A 21,980-nucleotide genomic window follows, 5' to 3' on the forward strand; every position below is an offset into this window, starting at 1 on the left:
AAGGTTTACTATAAGGACAAGCATTTCCTTAATGCTTGTAAGCTCAATGCATTATAAGCATCATTGTTACTCTCTGTGTGCACACAGTGAGTTACGTGTCTGACTGGGACAAAACAGGACGACTGAATGTGATTTACGAGGAGGCAGCAGTCAGTTAGTTCAGGCCGCACTGCCAATTTTAGCCCAGTCAAGTCTTTGCTAGTTTTTTGTTTTGTTTTGCTTTTTTTCAGTTGGTTTCCCGCACACCCCACCCCCACCAAATGAAGTGTTCTTCTAACACCTTTCACTTACCCAGCATTCAAGTCATTTTATGACCTCATTAAAAAAAAAAAAAAAAACCCTAAACCAAACCAAACCAAAAACACACCCCACGAACACAAAGCCTCCACACCTTTCCATCATTCCTTAGGTCTTCACTCTTTTTAAAGTCTATTGCATAGTAAAAGCTTCTACCCACAACACAAATTAAGTACACTTGTTCTCTCAAGGAACACATATTACTTCCTCCTCCTCCTCCTCTCACAGGCAGAACAGTTGAACCCCATCGTGCCGGTCACAACACAGAACTGCCTGCTTCTCTACCACATAGGCAGCTGCAGTCTGTTACTGATTCTTAATGGGCAATTCCTGGCTACAGAGGAATAAAGTTACAGTGGTATGAATATCCATGATTTAATGTGCCTATATAAAATACGTATTAATATAATGAAGTGTAACAGACATTATAGAGACTACTTTGCACCCTTCTCAAATACTTAGTCCAAGAATATAGCCCACCCATCAGCAGAGAAACCCACTTATAGGACTTCAGAAAATACCCTCTTATGCTAGACATCCTACCTCTCCCTCTCACCACCTAGTGCCATGTAAGCTACCAGAGGCTCTAAGTTTGCCTGAGTTCATCATGTCCCTTCTGTGAAAGGACTATTTTAGCTATATTGCCATTAACAAGCATACTTATAAAAGACTATTTAGCACATCATATCTTGAAAAACATCACCTTGACACTGCATGCATTCTTAGAGAACAAAATTCAGAGCTGCCTAACATGTTTGCTTTTAAATTACCAACTACAGCCTCAGTTTCATACTGCTTATGGTACCGTAAATGGTTTGATCATTCTATACAATTCCTGAATTTTTTCCCCATGCTGAAAACAAAGGACCAAATAGTAACCAACCAATAGAAAGCAAAATCAACATTATAATGCAAGGTGAGAAAAACAAGGGATAAATGTAAAACGTGTTGTTAACAAGAAATTCTAACAGAGATGACAAAGTACTTGCCACAGTTTGCTATCACAAAGAAGTCTCTATGGCATTTAGGACCACACTTAACCCCAACATTGTGGGGGTAGGTTGTTTCCTTTAGGTTTATCAACGTGACATCACTGAAATATGGAAAGTCTTGAAGACAAATACTTCAGAGCTTTTTATAATAATAGCTTGAAGACACCTAAAAGGTTTTTCAAATCTTTTTCTTTTGCATCTTTGGGTGTTTCTGACAGCACACTTGTTCTGATAACTAACTACCTGGAGTTCTCAAATACATAGTATTGTATGGCTTTTTCCTTAAATAGGTATTTTATTCCTTTCCCAATTGGTAAGTTAAAGGCAACTACCCTATGAAGCACTGTTAGCTATCCACAATGTATTCCTACTTCCTCCATCTATTCAGTATTGCAACAAAGATTTGACCTAGTAGAGTCAGTTCAGTAACTGTAAGCCAAAGTAAGATCATGTTCTCCATCCCTGGAAATGATACTGCTGCCAAAAGCTGGCTTAGGACCTCAAATTCCAGTTCCACCTGTGCAGACGGTGCCATCTGCTAAAGTGGTGGTCTGACTTCCTTCGAATCCTCAGCAATAAATACCATCTAACATTCTCAGGTAATGTGAATGCATAATTCATACTTAACAAGTGTGAAAGAGCAAACTATTCAAACAATCCAGAGAGTAAACTTCTCAGCTACCATTTAGCTCTATGACCATCTGAAGAGAAATTACACCGCAGCTCAGTCTCCGTGTTAACGGTGGGAATAAACCACAAAAACAAGACAAACATCCAGTATAAACATAGAAGTGAACTGTACATACACTCCTGACCACAGTGCAAAACAGTCTGGGATAAGAGCAAATTTATTGCTAAATCTTCCCCTCCTCTATTAACTAAAAAGTGCTTCTTGTCCAGAGTTCTCCTGAGGACAGGTCAAGTAAGAGGTCAAACTTAAATTGCTGAGACAGGATACGATATTCATGAGAAGACTAATATTGGAAAACATGCAGATTATTTTTTTTCCAGAAAATTATACCAGGGAAATTACAATTTAATTTAATACAAGCCAAAATAAAATGCCAGATACCGCACTTCTCTAATTTTTCAAATTACAAAGTTAAGTCAGCCACTGGATACAACATTTTAAAATAATCAGGTTACTAAATCACGCACAGGGACCTCCTTTACCTGTTCAAATGAATCAATAATGAACAAATTGAGGGCTTGGCTTCACATATTTGGCTTTTTGATAGGCTCTCGTTTACCAATGGGCATATCCATGAATGGTTTTCCTATCGCTTCCAGATGGCTTCAGAACTTCATACTATCCTGCCATACAACGATGAAACTGTTACCTTCTGACTGGACTAGTCCCGCAACATACCCATGACGTTAACGCTTAAAAACTTATAGCTAATAGATAGTTTGCAGTACACTTTCCTCAGTAAAATAAACTTATTAGGAGCACTTCAGAGCTTCTCTTCCCTTACCAGCTTCTCCAGATGTTATCAATGCTGAGGTTTTGTCTTTATTTCTAGGACACGCTGTAGGCCCACACTCCAACTACCTAAAAGCCAGCTAAAGCTCCCAAAGACAAGATTTAACAACTACCATCTACGAGCTCAAGGTCTTTCTGCAGTGAGATATAGATGCTATAGAAAACCAGGCCAGACATAAGGGTTAACACAACCTCCTCCAATAAAGCCCTGAAGATCATCAAAAAACCTCACCACTTTCTGTTCCAGCCCAAGACATGCCAGATTTGTTTTCAATATTTAACTACCATTAAGCAAATTTCTAAACACCTTCTCAAGACAAGACACCTCAGAGAAAATACCTCTCCTTCAGAGGAAGGCTGAGAGAACGAACATGCAATAGAAAATTCTGTTAATCACTCTTATCCTACAGCCCTGGTAAAGATTCGTTAGACAGAAGGATTTTGTAAACATGCATGTTTCGCTAATTTCCCACATGTACTTTTTTCCTCACTGAACAAACCTTACATTACTGACCAAAAGAGGGAAGCTGTTTTACTTCAGTTTTGGTAGCTCAAGTTCTCTCCCCTCATACAGACAGCAAGAAAATAAAGTCTTGACTATTGACTTCAAGTTCTAACTTGATAAAATACATTAGTTGCCCAAGATGGACTGTGAATATTAAACTACCTTTATTCCTAACATTTGAACAGTCTCATATAGTACTGGGCTTACTTTAAGACCACAGCATCTTCATCAGAAAGCAGAGCTAGTGCAGTAATATTAATCATAACTTTCTTCTAACAACACAGAAGATAAATAGCAACAGAAGGGCAAACAAGGTCATCACGTTTGGCAAAGAACACATGAAAGTAAAAAAAAAATCATTGAGAAACAGAAGACAGTGCATAAACGTATCCATAAGTGTCTGAAGGATCCAAGTTTTGTATAAGTAACCCGCTTAAAGGATTCAGTAAGAAAATAGAAAAATTCTGCAGCTCAAACTCAAGTTGGCTCTTACCTGTAACCTTACTCCTAAGCTTTCCAATAAAACCACCCTGTTGTTTTAAGATCAGCTCATTTCAGATACATATCTAGGTTACTGAATTTTATATTATAAATATAAATATATTTTGTATTATAAATTATATATTATAATATTAAGTCAGATCTCAATACTGTGAAATCTTCTTCCTGAAGTCAGTTCCTATTTTCTGTCACTCTTTTCAGAATTCGTTTCCTTGTATTTAAGTAGTGAGAAAAATCAAATATCAATAAGGCACACAGGACACGTCCTGCTGAAATACCAATACAGGATTGGCGGCGGGGTGGGGGGTGGGGGTGTGTAGATCTACCACACAGTTAAAAACTGCATTTCTTAAGCAAAAACATAAAGGCACAGGGGAAACCAGGAATACAATTTTATCACCAGTGTTTAAAGAAATTTAAGGAGAACAAAACTAGAGAATTTAGAAACACAAGAGAACAGGACATTTCAAATAATTAAATCTTGTGAAATGCCTGGAAGAAAAGATGTTATGTATTATATAGACAGAGTAACACAGGGAATGATAATGGCACAGACAGAAGAGGAAAAAAATCAAGTTATGCTAAGTGTTTCCATACCTATGCCGAGAAAGTAATGAGGCTGACCCAAAATTCCACATCAACAGTTTGGCAACCTGCACCCTTCTTCCCTTTCCAAAACAAGTTCTGCATCTTTAACACACAATCATTACACTTTCGTAACAACACAGCCTTGCACAAAATCCTTGAGTTTTGAAAAGGAAAATCTGGAAACTGAAGCCTATGCAGAACTCAATTTTCCATGCTAACGCCTTCCTAGCACCCAATGCTTTGAGTCGGACATCTGATCAGTGAAGAATCTGAAAACTAAAGCTCTTCAAATTATAACAGAAAATAGACAGTAGCATGAAATGTATATATAAGGGCAGCCTTTACTACAAATCTCTCTCCTCAAGTGTAAGCTTAGTAAGTCTTCCAGGCAGGCTGCAAGATCTCTAATAATTTCTGCTTAGAACTAGGAAGGAACAACCTTGAAGTCATGAAATTGGTATAAAGGTATGAATGTAAACGGATGTTGGGAAGCAATCCTTTCCAACAACACCCTCTTGAAAGCTTCCAATTCAAAAAGTGTGAATTTCTTGACTCCTGATTAAATACAAAGGAAACAAATCTTTAAGAGTGGTACTTAAACCTTAAGAAGATAGTTTCCTCTCTCACTCAAACTGCCTGTGCGTGAAGAGACTCACAGACCAGGAAGTTTGGGAACTTTTACTCCATCCTCACTTCATGCAATTCACACAATTCACCTTCACGTATTTTTTTAACCAGAAGGATCCTCCCAGTACAGGGTTAGCCCTTGAACGTCCATACAGCTGAACACACAGAAACACACATACGCTGGTGGAAGGGAGAGCGGAGCATAGGTAACGGCTCATTAAACAGGAAGAAGATCTATACAGACACAAAAGCAGCAGCCAGCATTTTTATTCTGATGCATTAGTCATTTGATGCATTCCTTGACATTAAACCTAGTTTTTCCTCTTACAAGTATGAAGTGGAAAAAGAACAAGTAACTTATTACATATATTTAAGGCCAGAGAATTACAGTATTCTATTCTAGCAGAGTAGACTCCCACACACATACAAACACACGCACATTCCTTTAAAACAAAGATTTGAAAAAAGTAATGTATCAACTTACAGGTATTCAAAACTCACACTGAATACTCTTTACAAATTGATAGTCAAATAATTGCATATACATTTCTGAGGAATATGATCATATACTTATGGCACAACTATTGAGATAGCTACAAGCAAAGTGGTCTACTCAAAGAAAACATTAGCAGATTTAGGGGCTTGCCACATTGCACTTTTTTCCTACCCAAAACAAATTAATACTAGGCAGGTTCCTGTGAACAACATAAGTTTTACTGGAATAAAATACAGGATGTTAGCCATTAAAATGAAAATAAAAATGAAGTCACACCACCCTGATTCTCAAACATTAATGTTACTGAATTATTGCCCCTTCCCGTTATTAATGTTACTAATATTTTACTGCACACAATTAATAGCCTTTATTCAAATCCGTTATACAATAGACCAAATCTGAAAAAGTCAGGAAGATAACCTTACGAGGCTCCTCTTTAAGACAGGCTGTGAAAATTCCCAGCAGGTAAAGCTTTTCCACACATGCTCAGCCTTAAAATGACTTACAGTTTACCCTGACATAAGCTCCTCTCCTCTAACTCCAAAACCCTGCCAGTTGTATTACTTCTTGTGCTATTAAGAATACTGCTAACAAAGTTATCGTTGTGGTTTTTTTTCCCCTCAGTCTTAATGTAAATAATGAGCAAGATTTTTAATCTCTTCCAATGGTTAACCATCCTCACTATAAATAAACAAGTACTAAGTAAGTCTAACCTTTTTTATTTTAAGTCTGAACATGAACAGTTGGTCTCACTGTAGTTAACTCTGCTATACATAAAGCCGCTGCTGTTACATGCCCTCTCTTTGTGCCAGTACTGGGAAGTCAAGAAAAGGTTAAAAATAATTTGAGTATGCATATATCAAACCAATTCCTTAAGACTGGTCTACACTTAGCTTTGCTGGAACAGCTTTTTTAGAAGGAATTAAATTGCTTTTATGAGCATATATAACTCGTATAGACTATAAACAAACTAGAAAAGAACATCCTCCACCTAAAACACAAATACCCTGACTTGAAATTCTTCCAAAGCAAGTTTGCTAATTGATATCCTCCATCATTTCAAAACAGAATTTGGACCTCCTGGAGAAGCCCCTGATCTGCATAAGGCACTGATGATCAACCAACTTCTCTGAAACCTTAAATATTTTCAACATTACTTTGAAGCATGGCACGTACACCTTCACCATGATTACACATTTAACTGACACCATATACAGAACTAACATCACGTTATCAAACCACTTTCATGGCAGTCCCCTGCTCACAACTTCAAGTTACTACCCGACTTCTCTATGGCCATCTATCACGATTCCTAAACTTTTACACAGAACTGCTAGCTTCCAGGAAGTTGTCAAATCCCATAGGCATAATCTATACTTCTTGTTCATAGATGAACACAGTAAGCTGCTTCTGATTTCAAACTGGGATGGGCAATCTCATTCCAGCCTCAAATAAATTCCACCAATCTGTAATAGCAGTCTATGTTGCCACCATCCCCAACTTCAAAAGGAAAACACCGTTGGCACAGGTGGGTTTCATATCACAGAACTAACCAGTTTCTTTAGGTAGTCGGAGACAGTGCATAAATTGCTCACTAGCGAAGCTACTCCTCACCATCAGCCGGACTTCCTAACTTGCATGAATGTGCAGGTGCGCAGAATACCTTCCAACATTAAACACAACGGAACAAAAAGCTTTGGTGGAACTGAAGGTGACATATCCAGTAAGCTGTCACTATTACTACATAGTCAGAAGCTGGGCACAGAGAGAGAAGGGGGAAAGAAAACAAACACTTTTCATTCACCTGAATATTTTGGAATGGTATGGGAGTTTTCTTACGCTTGAAATTTGGCCCTGTTTGTGGTAAGCTGTCACGTTTTTTCTCTCAAAATTCTCTAAGTATCTCAGATCTTTTTCACATAGGTATATCTGAAGTTACTAAGCTCAATACCAAATTAAAAGGTAAAATTAAGGCCACTACATGAGCTCACAGAAGAATCTCTTCCAGCTCTGAACCGAGGTGTTTGTAGACTGTTGTTTTATACAAAATTGCAACAAACCCTTGTTTCTCTGTTTCCCCTGCTATCAAATTAGCAAACACGTATGCTCTTAGGAATCTAATCTATGAGTTAAGTGTATTTAAAAATCAAGCACAAAAAAAGATTAGACTGGTACATAAAATTAATGCTTCCTACTATGAGGGAGCAGAAAAGGGGACATGACAAAAGGGGAACAAGCCATAAACAGGAAGCAATACTCTTCCAGTTTGCAGGACTACTGAATCAAAGAGCATGCAAAAACCCCTGTCTCTACTCTCCCCATTTACATCAAAATCCTTCAATATTTCGGCTCTCCTGGTCTAAGAAGGACCACTAAAAGAGTTCAATTCATCTGTTTTAAGATTATACTTGACTTCTACAACCAGGGGCAGGGAAAGGGTGTGCAGATTCTCTTCTGGTAGTAAGCTAAAAACTTTATAGGGAGTTCCCTGACTCTACATCAATGAAAAGAAAAAAAAAATTCCAGACTTGAAACTGATGATTCAGTTACAGTATCTGTTATAATTTTACATTCATATAATTCTGATTGCCCCTACAAGATCCTAAAACACTTAATATCAGTGAATCGTGCATCAGCAAGGTAGTGGTGATTTTAAGAGTACTTAGACACTTACACATGGTTATTTAATAAGAAAATACATACTTTTATGGAAGCACACACAGAATGCAGTTTCTTAAGCTGGCAAGAATGTAATGAACAAAAAAGACTATAGGACCTTTAGTGAAATTTACATATGTAATTCAAGACCATTCATTCACTGACTCACCACTCCTGAGCTATACACTTACTTCACACACTTCTAAATTCATCATGGCTTAGATGGTGACATACGGGTCCTTTCTTGTACATTCCTTACTAGCTTTTTCCCTTGATAAGGTAAAAACAGCTGTTTCGGCAGCAAGAGAATCTGGATATGGTAGCCTCCCAATGCCTCCAGCACGGATTAGGGAGAAAGGCATATTTTCTGTGCAGGTATTGCTTGGAAGAGATCTACAGTAGCTGTGCTCAAGGCAGTTTCACTGACAGTATGTGATCCTTGAGCCTACCTCAACTGGGTAAATGGGAAATTAACCAAGTAGCATTTTGCTAAATTAAGACACAACCTATTAGGGAGTATGTTCAAAGCATTCCAAAGCATTTGAATGAACATTAGGTTATCTTCATTAGGTCTTCTATAGCCTTTAGCAAATACTGACAGGTCATGCTGAAATTAGGGGAAAGAAAAATTACCTCTAATAATGAAGTTTTACTAAATAAGCTTTTCTTAAACATCCCCAAAGCCAGGGAAAGGAACATAACTACAACTATGGATGTAAAGAGATCAAAAGCACATTTTAAACTATTTCAACAGTTTGCTCAAACACCAGGTAACAGAGCACGACAGTATTTACAGATGACAATTGCACACACAGACTTAATTCCATCTTCTGTGCAACCTGTTAGTTACATCATAACACATATGCAAACAGTAAGAACTGAATGAACACCTGTACAGCTTGTAATTTCAGACTCTGGGTGCTTAATTCTTCTATCTGCTACTAGCAACACTAACGAAAATTAGAAAGCAAGCTCAAATTTTAAACTCTGAACCTTAAGAACAGAACTCCACATAGTGCATCATTCTGGCAGAAATTTAGCAGGAGAAGAAAGCTGCTACTCCAGGGTTAAGATGAGGGCAAAGATTAACCACTGGACCATGACCTTAGTCAGAAGAGGGAGTTAAGAGAGTAATACAATAAAGCAACAGGACTTCTCACCGCTTGATGCTCTCTCCCCTGCCTCAACACAAAGGACAGAGACACTGGGATTTAGAAAAAAGTTTACCCGATGGAAAATGTGCATCTGACCTATACAAACCTGAACATACACAAGACTAAATGGAAATGTAACACCCAAAACCTTAGTATGACCACAGTAATATCAGCATTTACATCAGGATAACAAACTCACTCAAGAAAAAACCAAACCAAAAAAAAAAACTCAAACCCATTATAATTCCCATACCCATAAGACTGTATTAACTGTAGAAATGCCATCAACATAGCCATATTTTCCTATTGAGATAGTTCATTTCTCAATTAAAAGCATCTCTGCTCATACACTAATCTGTGTTGAGGCACTGCTTCAGCTAAAAGTTCACACTTCCTGGCATTTTAAATATGCCTTGTAAATGTTGATATAAAGTGCTTCGAACACATGGCTATGTTCCTTTTTTTTAACTCTTAAAAAAAACTACTAACTATATTCACAATAATTCTCCACAAGGATAATTTTTTTTTAATATCTACAAAGTTTCAAAACCTCTCTAAGTTTCTATTTTCTATCTAAGGGAATCTAGAGGCTGGGGATGCAGTGTGTCCCCTATTTGCTTTCCTTTCAGAAAAATGCAGGGAAAATAAGTGTCATTTTCCTTGGTTTGGTTGGAGGCCATCAAATCTAGGATGCCTGTAAAGCTAAGCATGCTTTCTTTCTGGAACAGAAGTTACCAAACACGTTCAGAAACCTTCAGTGTGCCTTATTTTTTCAGTAAAGTACTTTATCTCCCATAACTAGTTACCTCTGGCCTGCTTTTCCAGCTGTCTCCTTTCTGTCTAGAATCTGAATTTCCAGTTAACAACAAAAAAAAAAAGCAGCACCCCCGTCAAAAAACACAAAACAAGAGGCCACACAAATTAACACCTTTAAAAAAATTCCTTCACCAAGGATAAACAAATCCGATCCATCTACTTCTTTATTCAGGCAGTTATGAATCAAAATGGACTTGTTAGCCAAATCTGCATTACTATATTAACAGTGGTCCATTGTTTGGTTCTCAAAATTACAGCACTAAGGATGTGTTTCGCTCAAAAAGAGGATTTTGAGATAATACAGGAGATGTTCAGTGTTGCATAAGAAGTATCATTACATTTTGAAGGCTTTTTTTTTTTTTCTTTTTAGAGATGCATGTGTCTCCTGATAGTTTTTAGTTTCTTACATTTAGCAACAGACTTGGCAACAGCCACAATGTGTTTACCCTAGAAACTTGGGAGCTAAACCAACTGTCAGAACACAGTATCAGTTGATAACTTCAAGCACCACTATCTGTGTGCCAAAGAGCTTTTTACTATAGTCTTTTACCTCCAAGCAAAACCACTAACTGAAGTTATGACTTACTAAGCAGACAGGTATACTCTACTTGTTAACAGAATTAACATCACTTTAAGGCCCTTAATTGCCACTTCTTTTTAAAGAGTTACTGTATCCCTCTTATCAACTGCATATTTTAGAACTCATATCAACTTAGCAAGGTTGTTTTTCTTCAGAAGACTCAGAGAACATCACTGCTTAACTGAAGTTTCCAGTTGCAATAATGGAAGATGTACTACTTTCTATATTTATTCTTTGTAGGAACAGGATGGGAGAAAGATAAGATGAAAGGGAAGCAAAATAGATTCCTTTTTGTGCATCAAAACACTAATTAGTCATTTAAATATCTTACGACTTGATGCTTGAATATTAAGTCTCTTTGATTGCATTTTTCCCTAGGGAAAGTTATTTAGTCAAGAGGAGAGCTCTTAACTCCAAATATGTCTTCATTTAAAATTACATTTATGCAAAACTCAAGGCAATGTTAGAATTCTATTTATAAAATAGTTATAAATGCCTCTTCACACTAGTTGAAGCCACCACCCCCTCCCCCCAGACTCTTATGGACACTTTGCCATCTGTTTGTAAAGAAATGGATAATACAAAATATCTATTATTTTCATAACTATTAGGAAAAAAATCCTCTAACTCAAGTCTTCAACTGCTACATAATACAAACAACTCTCAAATTTCCAAAATTCTGCACAGCATAAAGTTTTGGAAACAGAATGTAGCAGGGTATTAAACCTGTGAGGTTTGCCATAACTTCAGTCAAGTACCATGTCTCTTTGTTGTCAACACCAGCATAAAACTGAAGAGAAAGCTTTTTTGGGCAACGATAGGGAAGGAAGGAAATTTAGCAAGTTTGCAGAAAGAAGAAGGGTGAAGAGTTTAACATCAACTATCTTATGTAAGAAGATCCAAAAAGAATTCAGGAAGACACCTGTGTTTACCCATGGCAAACAAATCTCTCTTGGGGGTGTGTTTGTGTGTGTACGCATATATTTAGAACAAAGGTATGAGTAAACTTTAACTGTGAAAAGTGTTTACTTGCACCTACAGCTCTGAAGTTTAACCCTCAAAGCTAGATTTAGTAAACAAAAGCATCACATTAACCACAGAACCAAGTCTTAAAATTAATGTTTAAAAATCTTCCCTTGCCCACGACTACTCTTCCTTAGCCAGGACATCTATCTCCGGGTTTATGCAGGCTATACAGTTATCCCACGTAATTTTGTAGCCTGAAGACTTGTCACTGACAGGCAAACAGTAAGACAGACAGCAACCTGACATTTCTACATAAATTAATGCATGCATGCACACTTGCTCACTTTAACTGAGAAATACACTCGGCAAGCAAGTATCACAGCAAACATAACAAAATTTAAAATTCTGGTACAAGTGGAAATTAAGAGTGCTCTCTCCCGTATTCAGAATCTACAGGTAGCAATTCGGAACACATGTACTGCACCAAAAAAAACCCACGAGCATCTAAGCATTGCTACCTACTGCTTAAGTACTACTACTAAATGGACACCATGCTACAGTTTTGAGCACCTTCACTTCACAAAAATATAAACACAAACAAACAAAACGATAAAAAACCCACCAACAACCCCCTCACTATATACATTTAGTGGATGTTTAAAGCAACTCATGACTTGCACCGGACTTGGAAATACTGAATTATGTTAAAATGGTAGGCAGTTACACTGGAGAAGCCTCAGAGAGTAGTTACTGAATGGAAACAACATGCAAAGAGTACTACTCTCTAGAAATCATTCAGCCTGAAGACATTTCATAAAAATTCACAGTATCAGTTAACTTAGAGCAATAGTGTCACAAAGAGAAGACCGCGTTTAAAGAAAATATGTGCATTTTAAGTTTTAGAGAAGTAACTCAAAGTTTGCTACATCTAGAAATACAAACAGGAACTTTACAGCCTGTCACCTTCGAAGGACAATGGCAGCCCGACAACTAGCAAAACTCAAGACTATGAAACTGTCACGTTTGTTCTTATCACTACATTTCAAAACCTGTTTACATAATGTATTTCTACAGTTCTCTCCTATTTGTGCTTAATGCACAAGTGGGGGGAACTTGATTATACTGAAGAAATAATTAAAGATCTGAAAACAGCAAATAACCCACTTCAGTAGGGGTCTTCAGCAATAACCGCTACTGAATGTTATAGCCATCTTGGAACGCGCTGAGCGAATGATTAAACGATCCTGAAGTTCGAAAACGTCTAAGTTTCCTACTCCACTGAGACAGCAAATCTGAGAGGGAAGTGATAAACTTTTGGCCTCCAAACTCGGATTTTCGTACTTTGAGTAGTCTTTCAGTACTGACTTTTACATTTCCAAGTAGTGAACATCACAACTTCACTTACACCACGCCTGCCTGAAGGCAGTTCTAGGGCTTTCAAATAAGCCTAAACAGAAACCCTTCCACTCCCTGCTTCTGGCAGCAAAAGAAGCGGGTATTAGCACCGCAGAGCTCCGTCCACGCTGGAGCGGCTCAGCAGCAGCCCCGAGCTCCCGCCGGTTCGCGCAGACCGGCGGCAGCCCCGGCGTTACCGCCCGTCAGGCGGCGGCGCGCCGCCGCAACACGTGCGCGGGGACGCCGGCAAGGAAAACACGGCTGCAGCAGCCAGCGGCGAGCCCCGCTCAGCGCCCCGCGCCCCGCTTCCCGCCCGCCCGCCCGCTGCTCCCCCCACGAGGGCGGCCCGGGCCGGCGCGCGCGCGCGCTCCCGCGCCGGCAGCCACAACTTCCTCGCGCCACCCGCCGCCGCCGAGCGCCCCCCGCGGCGGCGGCCGGCTCGGCAGCGCCACCCGGTGGGGCAGAGCGGGCGCGGCGCCGCCGCCGAGGCCCCCGCTCCTCTCCGCTCCGCTCCTCGCCGCTGCCGCACAAGGCCCGGCCCAAGAACCAAGAGACAAAATGGCGGCCGCCCGCGGTATCACGTGACCCCCTTTGTGCCTTTCGGGGCCTGCCGAAAGGGCCGCCAGCCGCCGCGGAGCGCGGGCCGGGGGAGAGGGGCCCGCAGGAAAGCGCCGGGGGAAGGCGCCGTAAGGGGCCACCGGGCTCGGCGCCTTCCCTCCCCAGGTTTCCCCCCCCCCCCCCCGGCGGGCGGGGAGAGCGGGGAGAAGATGGCGGCCATTTTGTGCTTGCGCAGAGGCGAAGGTGGGGGCCCCGGGTGCGGGGGGGATGGAGGGACCCGGCCGAGGGGGGGGGGGGGTCTCACGTACCGACTCCTCTTCCTTCTCCATGCCCGTGGGCATCTGCGGCACGGCCCGGTTAATGGAGGCATATTCGGCCAAGTCGGGCAGGTCCTCGCAGCGGAAGACGGGCAGCGGCTTGGACGCGTCCAGCGCCCGGGCCCGGAACGACAGTTTGCTCATGTTAGGCGGCGATGGCGGCTCCGGCTGGGGAGGGGGGGGCGACAGCAAGAGCGCTCCGAGCTGAGAGCCGGACCCCGCCGAGCGCTCTCATGGAGGGACCGGGGCTCCCCCGGCAGGGCGGGGCGCACTCCGACACGGGGCCCGGCGGCGCCGGCTGGCGCGGCTGGGCTGGGCGCTGGCTTCTCTCCTCCGCCGCTCCGGCTCCGCTCAATACGCCACGGCCAACATGGCGGACATTAAACCTCGACTGGCCGCCTCTTTCAGCCAACCCCAGCGCCACAGCCATTCCCACACTGCATCGCGCAGGGGCGCGGGCACAGCGCCGCCCGGGGGAGAGCGCGCGCAGCGCGGGCACGGGAGCGCGGGCTCGGGAGCGCGGGAGAGCTTGGAGCGGCCGGGCGGCGGGCGCGGGGCACCGCCGGCGGGGGGGGGGGGCGCTGGTCCCCGCGGGCCCCTGTCTCGCGTGGGGCGGGGCCGTTCCCGCAGCCGGCGGCCAGGGCCGCCCCGCTCCCGGCCTCCGAGCTGCGCCGGGGAAGGCGCCCTCGGCTGCTGCGGCGGTAAGGAGGTTCGGCTGGCCCCAAATCCCCCCCGCCCCCCGGCGGGGAAGGCTCCCTGAGGTAAGCGGGGCAACGCCTTTCCCTGACAGCCTCCCTGACGGGGAACCCGGGGAAGAGAAGCGGGGCAGAGGGGGCAAGGGCCGGCCCCGACCTTTCCGGTCACTCGGGGGCCGGCTGGGCGCCGGACCGAAGGGCAGCCTGCCCCGGGCGCTGCACTTACCCCGACCCGGGCGGGCGGCGGGGCCGCCCGGTTCCCTTCGAACGCGGCGCCCCCCGAGCAACGGCCGGAGCGGAGCGGGGCGGGGCGGGGGGGGGGGCCGGCTGCGGGGCGGCCGCGCGGCGGAGGGGCCGCGCTCCTCGCCTCAGCGCCCGGCCCGAGCCCCGCGGCGGCGGCGGCCGCTGTCCCGGGCGTCCCGCCGCGCCCCCGGCAGCGAGGCGGCACCCCCGGCCCCCTCAGCAGCACCTGCCCGCCGGGCCCCGTCCCTCCCCGCGTCGCGGAACCAAGTTCGCATTCATGCTAAGTGAAGGAGGAACGCAGGCACCTCCCTGGAAACGTGAAGAACTGTAAGAACCGGTCACCTCCGCAACAGCATTTACAGCCTTTTTCTCTGAGGCTTTCAGAAACTTGGTCCGGTAGCGAAGTGCAGACACGTGAACTAGTTTAACCCTTGCTTGGATTTAAGTTATCGGTTACCTGCTCAAGCGAGCTCGCTACAGGCAAAGGTTAGAACTAATTTGAGCATGTCTCATTAGGTAAGCTCGTTTACGTCTCAATGATGTGATTAAATTGATGCACTATTCAGCTATAAGCAAGGGATAGGAAATTCAGAGCCTGGCTTGTCTCAGTAATGTCTCCACATGCTGCCCCAGGTCGTCACAGCACAGCCATAAAAGTGTCAAAACCCGTTTCTCCCAGGCCATCGCTAGAGCTGTCTGGTTAAGGAACGCTTCACATGCTTGCGTATGTTATGTTCTTGCATTAGATTATTATGTAATTCTAGTTCTATAGTTAAATCATAAATAAATCCACCTTCTTGAAGTTAATGTTTATTTTAATTAAAAAGTACAAGAAAATTGGGTTTTGTTTGAATTTAAGTATCCTTCCACTTTTAAAGCAAAATATTGTAGTTTTGTGCTGTTACATGAGAATAAGTAGACAGAACTTGCTCTTTACCACATATTACTCCTGGGAAACAGAACTTTCAGAAATAGGACATAAATGTAACAAAAGCATTAGAAAAGCCTTGTTTTGCTTAGTAACTTTAAAAATCTAGTATCTCTGTAATAGAAGCAAAAGCCATTTTTTTAATCGCATTACCTCTTTAATAATACCACCATCCCCGACCTTTAACCACTCCTAGCCACTGAATGAAGTATTGCTAGATGCAGTTGCTAACAGCAATTTCAAGCCAACTATTTGCATGTCTGACTTCCCCGTGGGTCTCCCAGACTGCTTCACCTGCAGGTCATTTAGCTTCACAGCCTCTCTGGGACAGGAAATTCTATCTGTATTGCAAATGGGTAATGCAGTAGAAGACACCTGCTAAGGAGAATGAGACTCTTTTTTTAAGGGAGGTTTTTGTTTGTTTGTTCATTTTAAAGGATAGTGGCATGAACTAAGGAATAACATTGTATTTCAGTAGTTAGATCAGAACCAAATGTTAAAATTGCATATTGCTTTTTATGCTAATTTTAAAGCTTAAAGCACACACTAGTTGGAAATAGTAATCCTAAAATAAATTGCACATAAAACATCTACAGAGTTTTCCACAAATACTGAATAATTTAGTTTATCCAACTAGCAGACAAGTAAGACGACGATAAAAAAAAAAATAGCAATACACTATCATAGATTGGCTTTGACCTAAAACGCTAAATGACAATTAAATACCTGGCAGCTAAGTAAAAAAATAAGGCCATTAAATATAACTTGCTACTTCCACTGATGAAAGAAAAACACATAATGACAAGCAAACTATACAAAATATCCTGAACTATAAAGAAAGAGTATTCAGGTTTAAACTTATCCTTAATTGACCTTTGCATTTCTAACCCTACCACAGGCTTGAGAAAAGTGCAAAGCAAGCAGAATGGACAATAACATTTGGATACAAACAGGACAGTATGCATTAAGAAAGAGTTTTGGCCTGAAACTCTTGGATTCATCAGCTTTTAACGTTTTGCCAATAAAGCAGATTGTGTTTTACTGTTCTGTAGCAGAAGTTGATTAGCCCTTAAAATTACCTAAATTAATTTGCTAGTAAGATGAAAAGTGTGATATTTGAAAACAATGCAACATCATCCCTAATTTCTGTTCTGCAAAGGTGATAACAGGAAAAAGTATAGAACATAAACAGACTGATGTTTCTATTTTATCTTCCTCTCAGTTACGATATGCAGATATATTTTAAGTTTTGCCATTTTGTAGCATTTACCAAAATGCTCACATTACATTTGTAGACATTAGTGCTGCGCTATGCCAGTAGTTATTCCAAAATTGGTATGTTTTGCGTAATGACCAAAATACTCTTTGCCAGCTCTCAGTAGAAGATCAGTAAGTGTAAACTCAGTTGTTGTACCAAAGTGCTATGTGCCTGTTTTAAAAACTGCAATGTAATGAACTGTAAGGTAACTGAAATATAATGAATGTGGCATTTTGAACTGCTGGTCTTTTGTACAAACCACTGAAATTACGTCTTTAACATGGAGGCATTTCTTTAAGGCTCCATCTTTTCATGATCTCAAAATACTTAATTAAGAGAACAAGCTTTACTAAAATGAAAGCACTTTGCACATCAGCTATGTAGGTGGTAAATATGACCATTTCAATATGCATTCAAAAGTACCAAATTCAGACTGAGCATTAAGGGCTAAGATCCAACAACTTGATCCATACAGCTACAGAAGGGGGTCTCCTGTGATACCGTCTAACTCAGGCTTGTGAAGCCCAAAAATTTAACTTCTTATTTTGGTTTGCAAGTTCTATGAACCATTTGACAAGTTTTTACAAATTTTACTATTTATTTTGTTTTGTGGCTTAAAACCTCTCCGAGTCAAAGACTTTGAATACTTTCTTTAAGCATGAATTGTAGTCTTCTGAACTGGGGTTTCGTATTGTCTCCCATTCTAACAGCCATCATTGCTTCTAGTCACAAACTAGTCACATATAGGTTAAACCCTGTGTCATTTTTGGTGCTTTCTGGAATCAAGCAACTCTATTTTCATAAAATTCTAGGAGACAGTTGTCCAACTTCTAAAAAACTCTTTTTTTAATATTCTTGTTCTCATTTTTTTATATTAGGAGTTTACCTCCAATTAAGTACATTATATAAAGGCAAGTATAAAATAAAGGAGCTAAAGGTTGAAATAAAGGACAGTATAAAGGCTGATACTGCATATATGAGTTTTCTATTGTTCTATTTTTAAAGAAAGCCTGTTTATTTGCAAAAATAAATATCCACAGCAATACATAGTATTAACAATGAACATTTGATGTCATTCCACTCTCCAGCCTCACTGGAAGAAAGGTTTTTGTGTGTTTTTTTTAAACTTCCTTTCTTCTTTCCCCTCCTTCCCAAAATAATGATACACTGAAATCCAGAGTCAAACTGGGATTAGAAATCAAGTACATTTGACTCCTTACATACGTTCATTTTCTCTGGCCATACTTTTCTTGTACCTACTTAAAACCGTAGAAGACAACAATTAAAAATAGAACCTGTTAAAGGTAAAACATGTTTCTTATTTGCCAACCATTTAAAAATAGTTCTTACATACAGAAGATAATACCATATTTTCATAAACTGAGGCATCGGATGAGTACACTAAACTATATACTAACTTGCGTATCCATAAATATTTGCAATTTTTCATTTTTCTCACTCTGGGACTACTTTACACCCTGCTTCTCCTATTGTAGAGCTCACTAACTCATTGTTTATTTATATAGCAATAATGCTGACTACTCTGAACTGATAAAAAGTGTCACTGGTCTTTCCCCACACCCCCCCCCCCTTCCATAATCAAGTATTAAGAAATGACACACTATGAAGTTGCCATACTGGGATTTCTTTCCATCGTGACTTACTCTTAAGGGTATTTGGAAAGATAAAGGTGCATCTTTTGGTCTGTAGTAAGCTGTTATGGATTCTGTATGTATATTCCCGTTTTACATTTGCTAGTGTTGCTTCTGTTCAAATTTTCTTCTCAGCTATCTTTTTTTTTTGTTGTTTATGTTTTATAACATTACAGATAGCAATATTCTTTTAAATCATCTCGGCGAGCTACCTGGAATTTGGATTAAAGTGAGATAAGTGTAGGCAAATATGACACTAGAGGTTCTTCATTATTTTATAAAATGTCACATTACAGTAGTAAGTAGATGCATATAGAAATTATCTTAACAGCATGAAGATTTCAACCGTAAATGAACTGATGTAATTCATAGTGAATTTCACTTTATTTGCTGGTGTCAACTGTCTGTTTTAAGAGATAATGGAACTGTCAAACATATTTAGAGAGTTCAGACACCATACTATAAAACTGGTGTAGAACGCCTTTGTGATAACTTCTGCCATTTTTTGGAAAGATAATTTAGTGTTTCATAGGTTTGGCATCTCAAAGAACGGTATGATATATTCACTTAGTTATTTTAGGTATTCGTAGTTGAGATGCAATAGGTACAAAGCTTGTTTGAAGTTCTTTCTGAATCATAATTTGAAGTAGCGACCAAGTAAATCTCTTCCTCAATTTTTGTTTCAATGAGGGGAAAGTAATTTGTCTTTTTATATATATATAAATTTTTCTTTCTGTAGTGAACAGGTATGTACATGTACTGCATGGCCAAATCCTTTAGTTACCTTTTATTTTTTGTAAGCACTTCCAATTTACACTGCAGAATACCAAATAGAGATGGAAAGGGATAATACTGCATTTAATCTCCTATTTCTGTTACCGTTCAACAGCTAGTAAGTAAACATAATCCTTTAGATTCCAAAGCTGCCTAAAAAATTTTAAATTTGGGGATATAAGAGCCTGATAAAACGAGAAGCTCAGAAGTATTAAACACGAGCACGTGATTTTTCCACTATAAAGCCAATGACTGCTATTCTCATGAGCCGTATGTTACTAGAAATGACCAGTAAAGCAGCATTATAAAACTAGTTGTCTTGAACCTTCAGAACAGAAACACGGAAGTTGTCTTTCTTGCAACAACATCTGAAGTTTTAACACTTTGTTGCACGTGGCCATACTTAAAGCTGGATAAGGAATTACCGTGTGATCAATGGGTTTCACATTTTAAAACTACATGCAGAAAATCACATTATTTTGCATTAGGTAATGCTACCAAAACCAAGATAGGCTGAAATGAACAATAGGTCTGTCTTTTCTCAGGCTCTCCGCATGGGACTATCACTTTGTAATGCGTTGCCTTTGTTAACAATATTGGTTTAAGATACTGCGGTCCTGCTTTCTGCTCTGCCATTCGTTCTGTTTCCTCCGCAGTCACGCTGCCCCTGCACAGTTGCTTATGAAGCTGCACTGAGTACCAAGTTGGAATCTGATCAGATACTTTAACAACTCAGCAAAAAAACCCAACTACATAAATCAGAAGAAAAGGCACTTGAAAAGACCCCTGTTAGAAGTTATGTTCCTGCTGCCCTCTTCCTTCACATGATCCAGTTTGTGAAGGCTACAGAATACAGTAGTCTGGAATGATAAAACCTGTGCAAAAAGGATTTGAAAATGATAGAACTGTATATGCAATTTAATACACACTCAAAACAGTAATACACTGTCATATGCTATATTTGAAAACCTTTGCCTACAAGACTAGTGTCTGAACTAGTCTATAAACGAAGGATTTCTTATTTTCTTTCAGAATAATTACTTATCACTGTGTATGGGTGCAGTTTTACAGGTTCAAGCATTTTTTCCACGAGTGAAAGGAGTTAGATGCCAATTTAATGGTGTAATCTTACTTGGGGAATGTGTTGGCAGCCGTACATATTCAGAAGTAGAGTCCAGCATCCTCAGGGAAACTAAGCTGAACCTGAAAGCTGTTATGCCACTGAGCTATATACAAAAGAGGAGGGAAAGCCACTAGCCAGCAATTCTCTTCTTGAGAAGAAACAAAGCTAACAGAGGAGCAGCAAAAGCTATTACCACATTTCTACTTTTGCAACTATAGCTAAGCTCTTAAAGATGGTGGAGGCAGTTGCCTCCGTAGGAGGAGCAGAAAGACCACAAGAGGATCTAATGACTTAAGATTATTATTTTACAGCCTCAACATTTGTCCCAACATCACCTGTACAGAGAGAGCCCATTTTACCATTCTCTTGCCTAAAATGTATCTGAAAGCACAAAGGGTTTCTGAGTTTTTCAGTACTATCAGAAGGGAATCGGCTTCCTTTATCTGGCTTCTTCAGGAGACTTAAGTTCTTATGTGCGTAGGGAAAACACATGATAGTGGAAGCAGTTATTCTATTAGATATAGCAGTGGTAAAAAGACAAAAATTATGCTAAGACTCTTCTGTATTGAAAGGTATCTTTCCCTGTTTAAGTTTTACTGGATTCAGAATAGTTATCCTAAGAATTGTAAGGGTTAAAAGATAAGTGATTTATGAGTTTCTCCTTTACTCTTCCATTCCATAGTATGTATTCCCTGCAAAATATTGTGCTAGACACACCTTGAATTCTTGCTTTAGTCATCTTCTCCAGCAACTTGTTCCACAAAATAATATTTCAGGATTAAGTAGTAAGACAGTCAAAGTTTTAAAATGTAACCCTTTTGCAAAATTAAAAAAAAAAAAAAGAAAAAAGAAAAAGGGAGACAAAAAAATCTGAAAATATCTGACTTTATGCTCAGTTGTTTGTTTGTTTTTTTAAAACATTTATCCAAAACATTTTGTATTCTGAAATACAAAACAATAGTTACATTAAAATCACAATTTACTCTTCTTTCTTGCTGATTACTCTAAAACGTTATGGTAAATAAAATCTGAGCTGGGCGGACAGGCTAGCCACCTCTTACTTCGGCACAGACTTCTGTGAACATTGGTTTATAACACATGAATAATTTCTGAGTCAAGTGAAGTTAATCATATGATTATGTATTTCCAGTAGAACAGCCAACAGAAGGGCAAAAAATTTATCCTTTTCTTGCTGGAAATGCAAAGGATTGGGCTTACAAAAAAACCCAAACAAACCCAAAACCAAGAAACACCAAACCAAACCAAACAAAAAAGCAACCAAAACCCCAACCAACCAACCAAAAACCCCCAAACCAAATAAAAGCAGCCCAACCTTCTCCTGCCGACACAACTGCTAATTCATTAATCAAAGAG

General features: G+C 40.5%; 1 protein-coding gene and 1 long non-coding RNA gene across 15 annotated transcripts in view; one reads left to right on the forward strand and one right to left on the reverse strand.

The window, feature by feature from the left end:
- The window catches only part of EPC1 (enhancer of polycomb 1), a 73,754-nt gene that overhangs the window by 38,105 nt on the left and 13,669 nt on the right, over window positions 1–21,980 (reverse strand). For 6 of the 8 annotated variants that reach the window (XM_087778207.1, XM_087778224.1, XM_087778214.1 and 3 more), the window contains exon 1: window positions 13,925–14,077. The exons of the other annotated variants lie outside the window; for them this stretch is intronic. In XM_087778207.1, coding sequence (XP_087634333.1) covers window positions 13,925–14,077 — 153 coding nt within the window. Of the gene's footprint in view, window positions 1–13,924; window positions 14,078–21,980 lie in introns of those variants that run through there. 8 annotated transcript variants of the gene reach the window in all.
- Window positions 14,423–21,980, forward strand: part of LOC148057670 (uncharacterized) — a 35,035-nt gene continuing 27,477 nt past the window's right edge. For 4 of the 7 annotated variants that reach the window (XR_015709141.1, XR_015709144.1, XR_015709143.1 and 1 more), the window contains exon 1: window positions 14,555–14,694. This is a non-coding gene — a long non-coding RNA (uncharacterized LOC148057670). Of the gene's footprint in view, window positions 14,695–21,980 lie in introns of all 7 variants that reach the window. The other 3 variants (XR_015709145.1, XR_015709140.1, XR_015709146.1) reach the window with 3 other exon arrangements.

This window comes from Nipponia nippon, unplaced genomic scaffold (assembly GCF_047370975.1).
Source record: "Nipponia nippon isolate SJK-2023a ecotype South Korea unplaced genomic scaffold, ASM4737097v1 scaffold_1, whole genome shotgun sequence".
NCBI lineage: Eukaryota > Metazoa > Chordata > Aves > Pelecaniformes > Threskiornithidae > Nipponia > Nipponia nippon.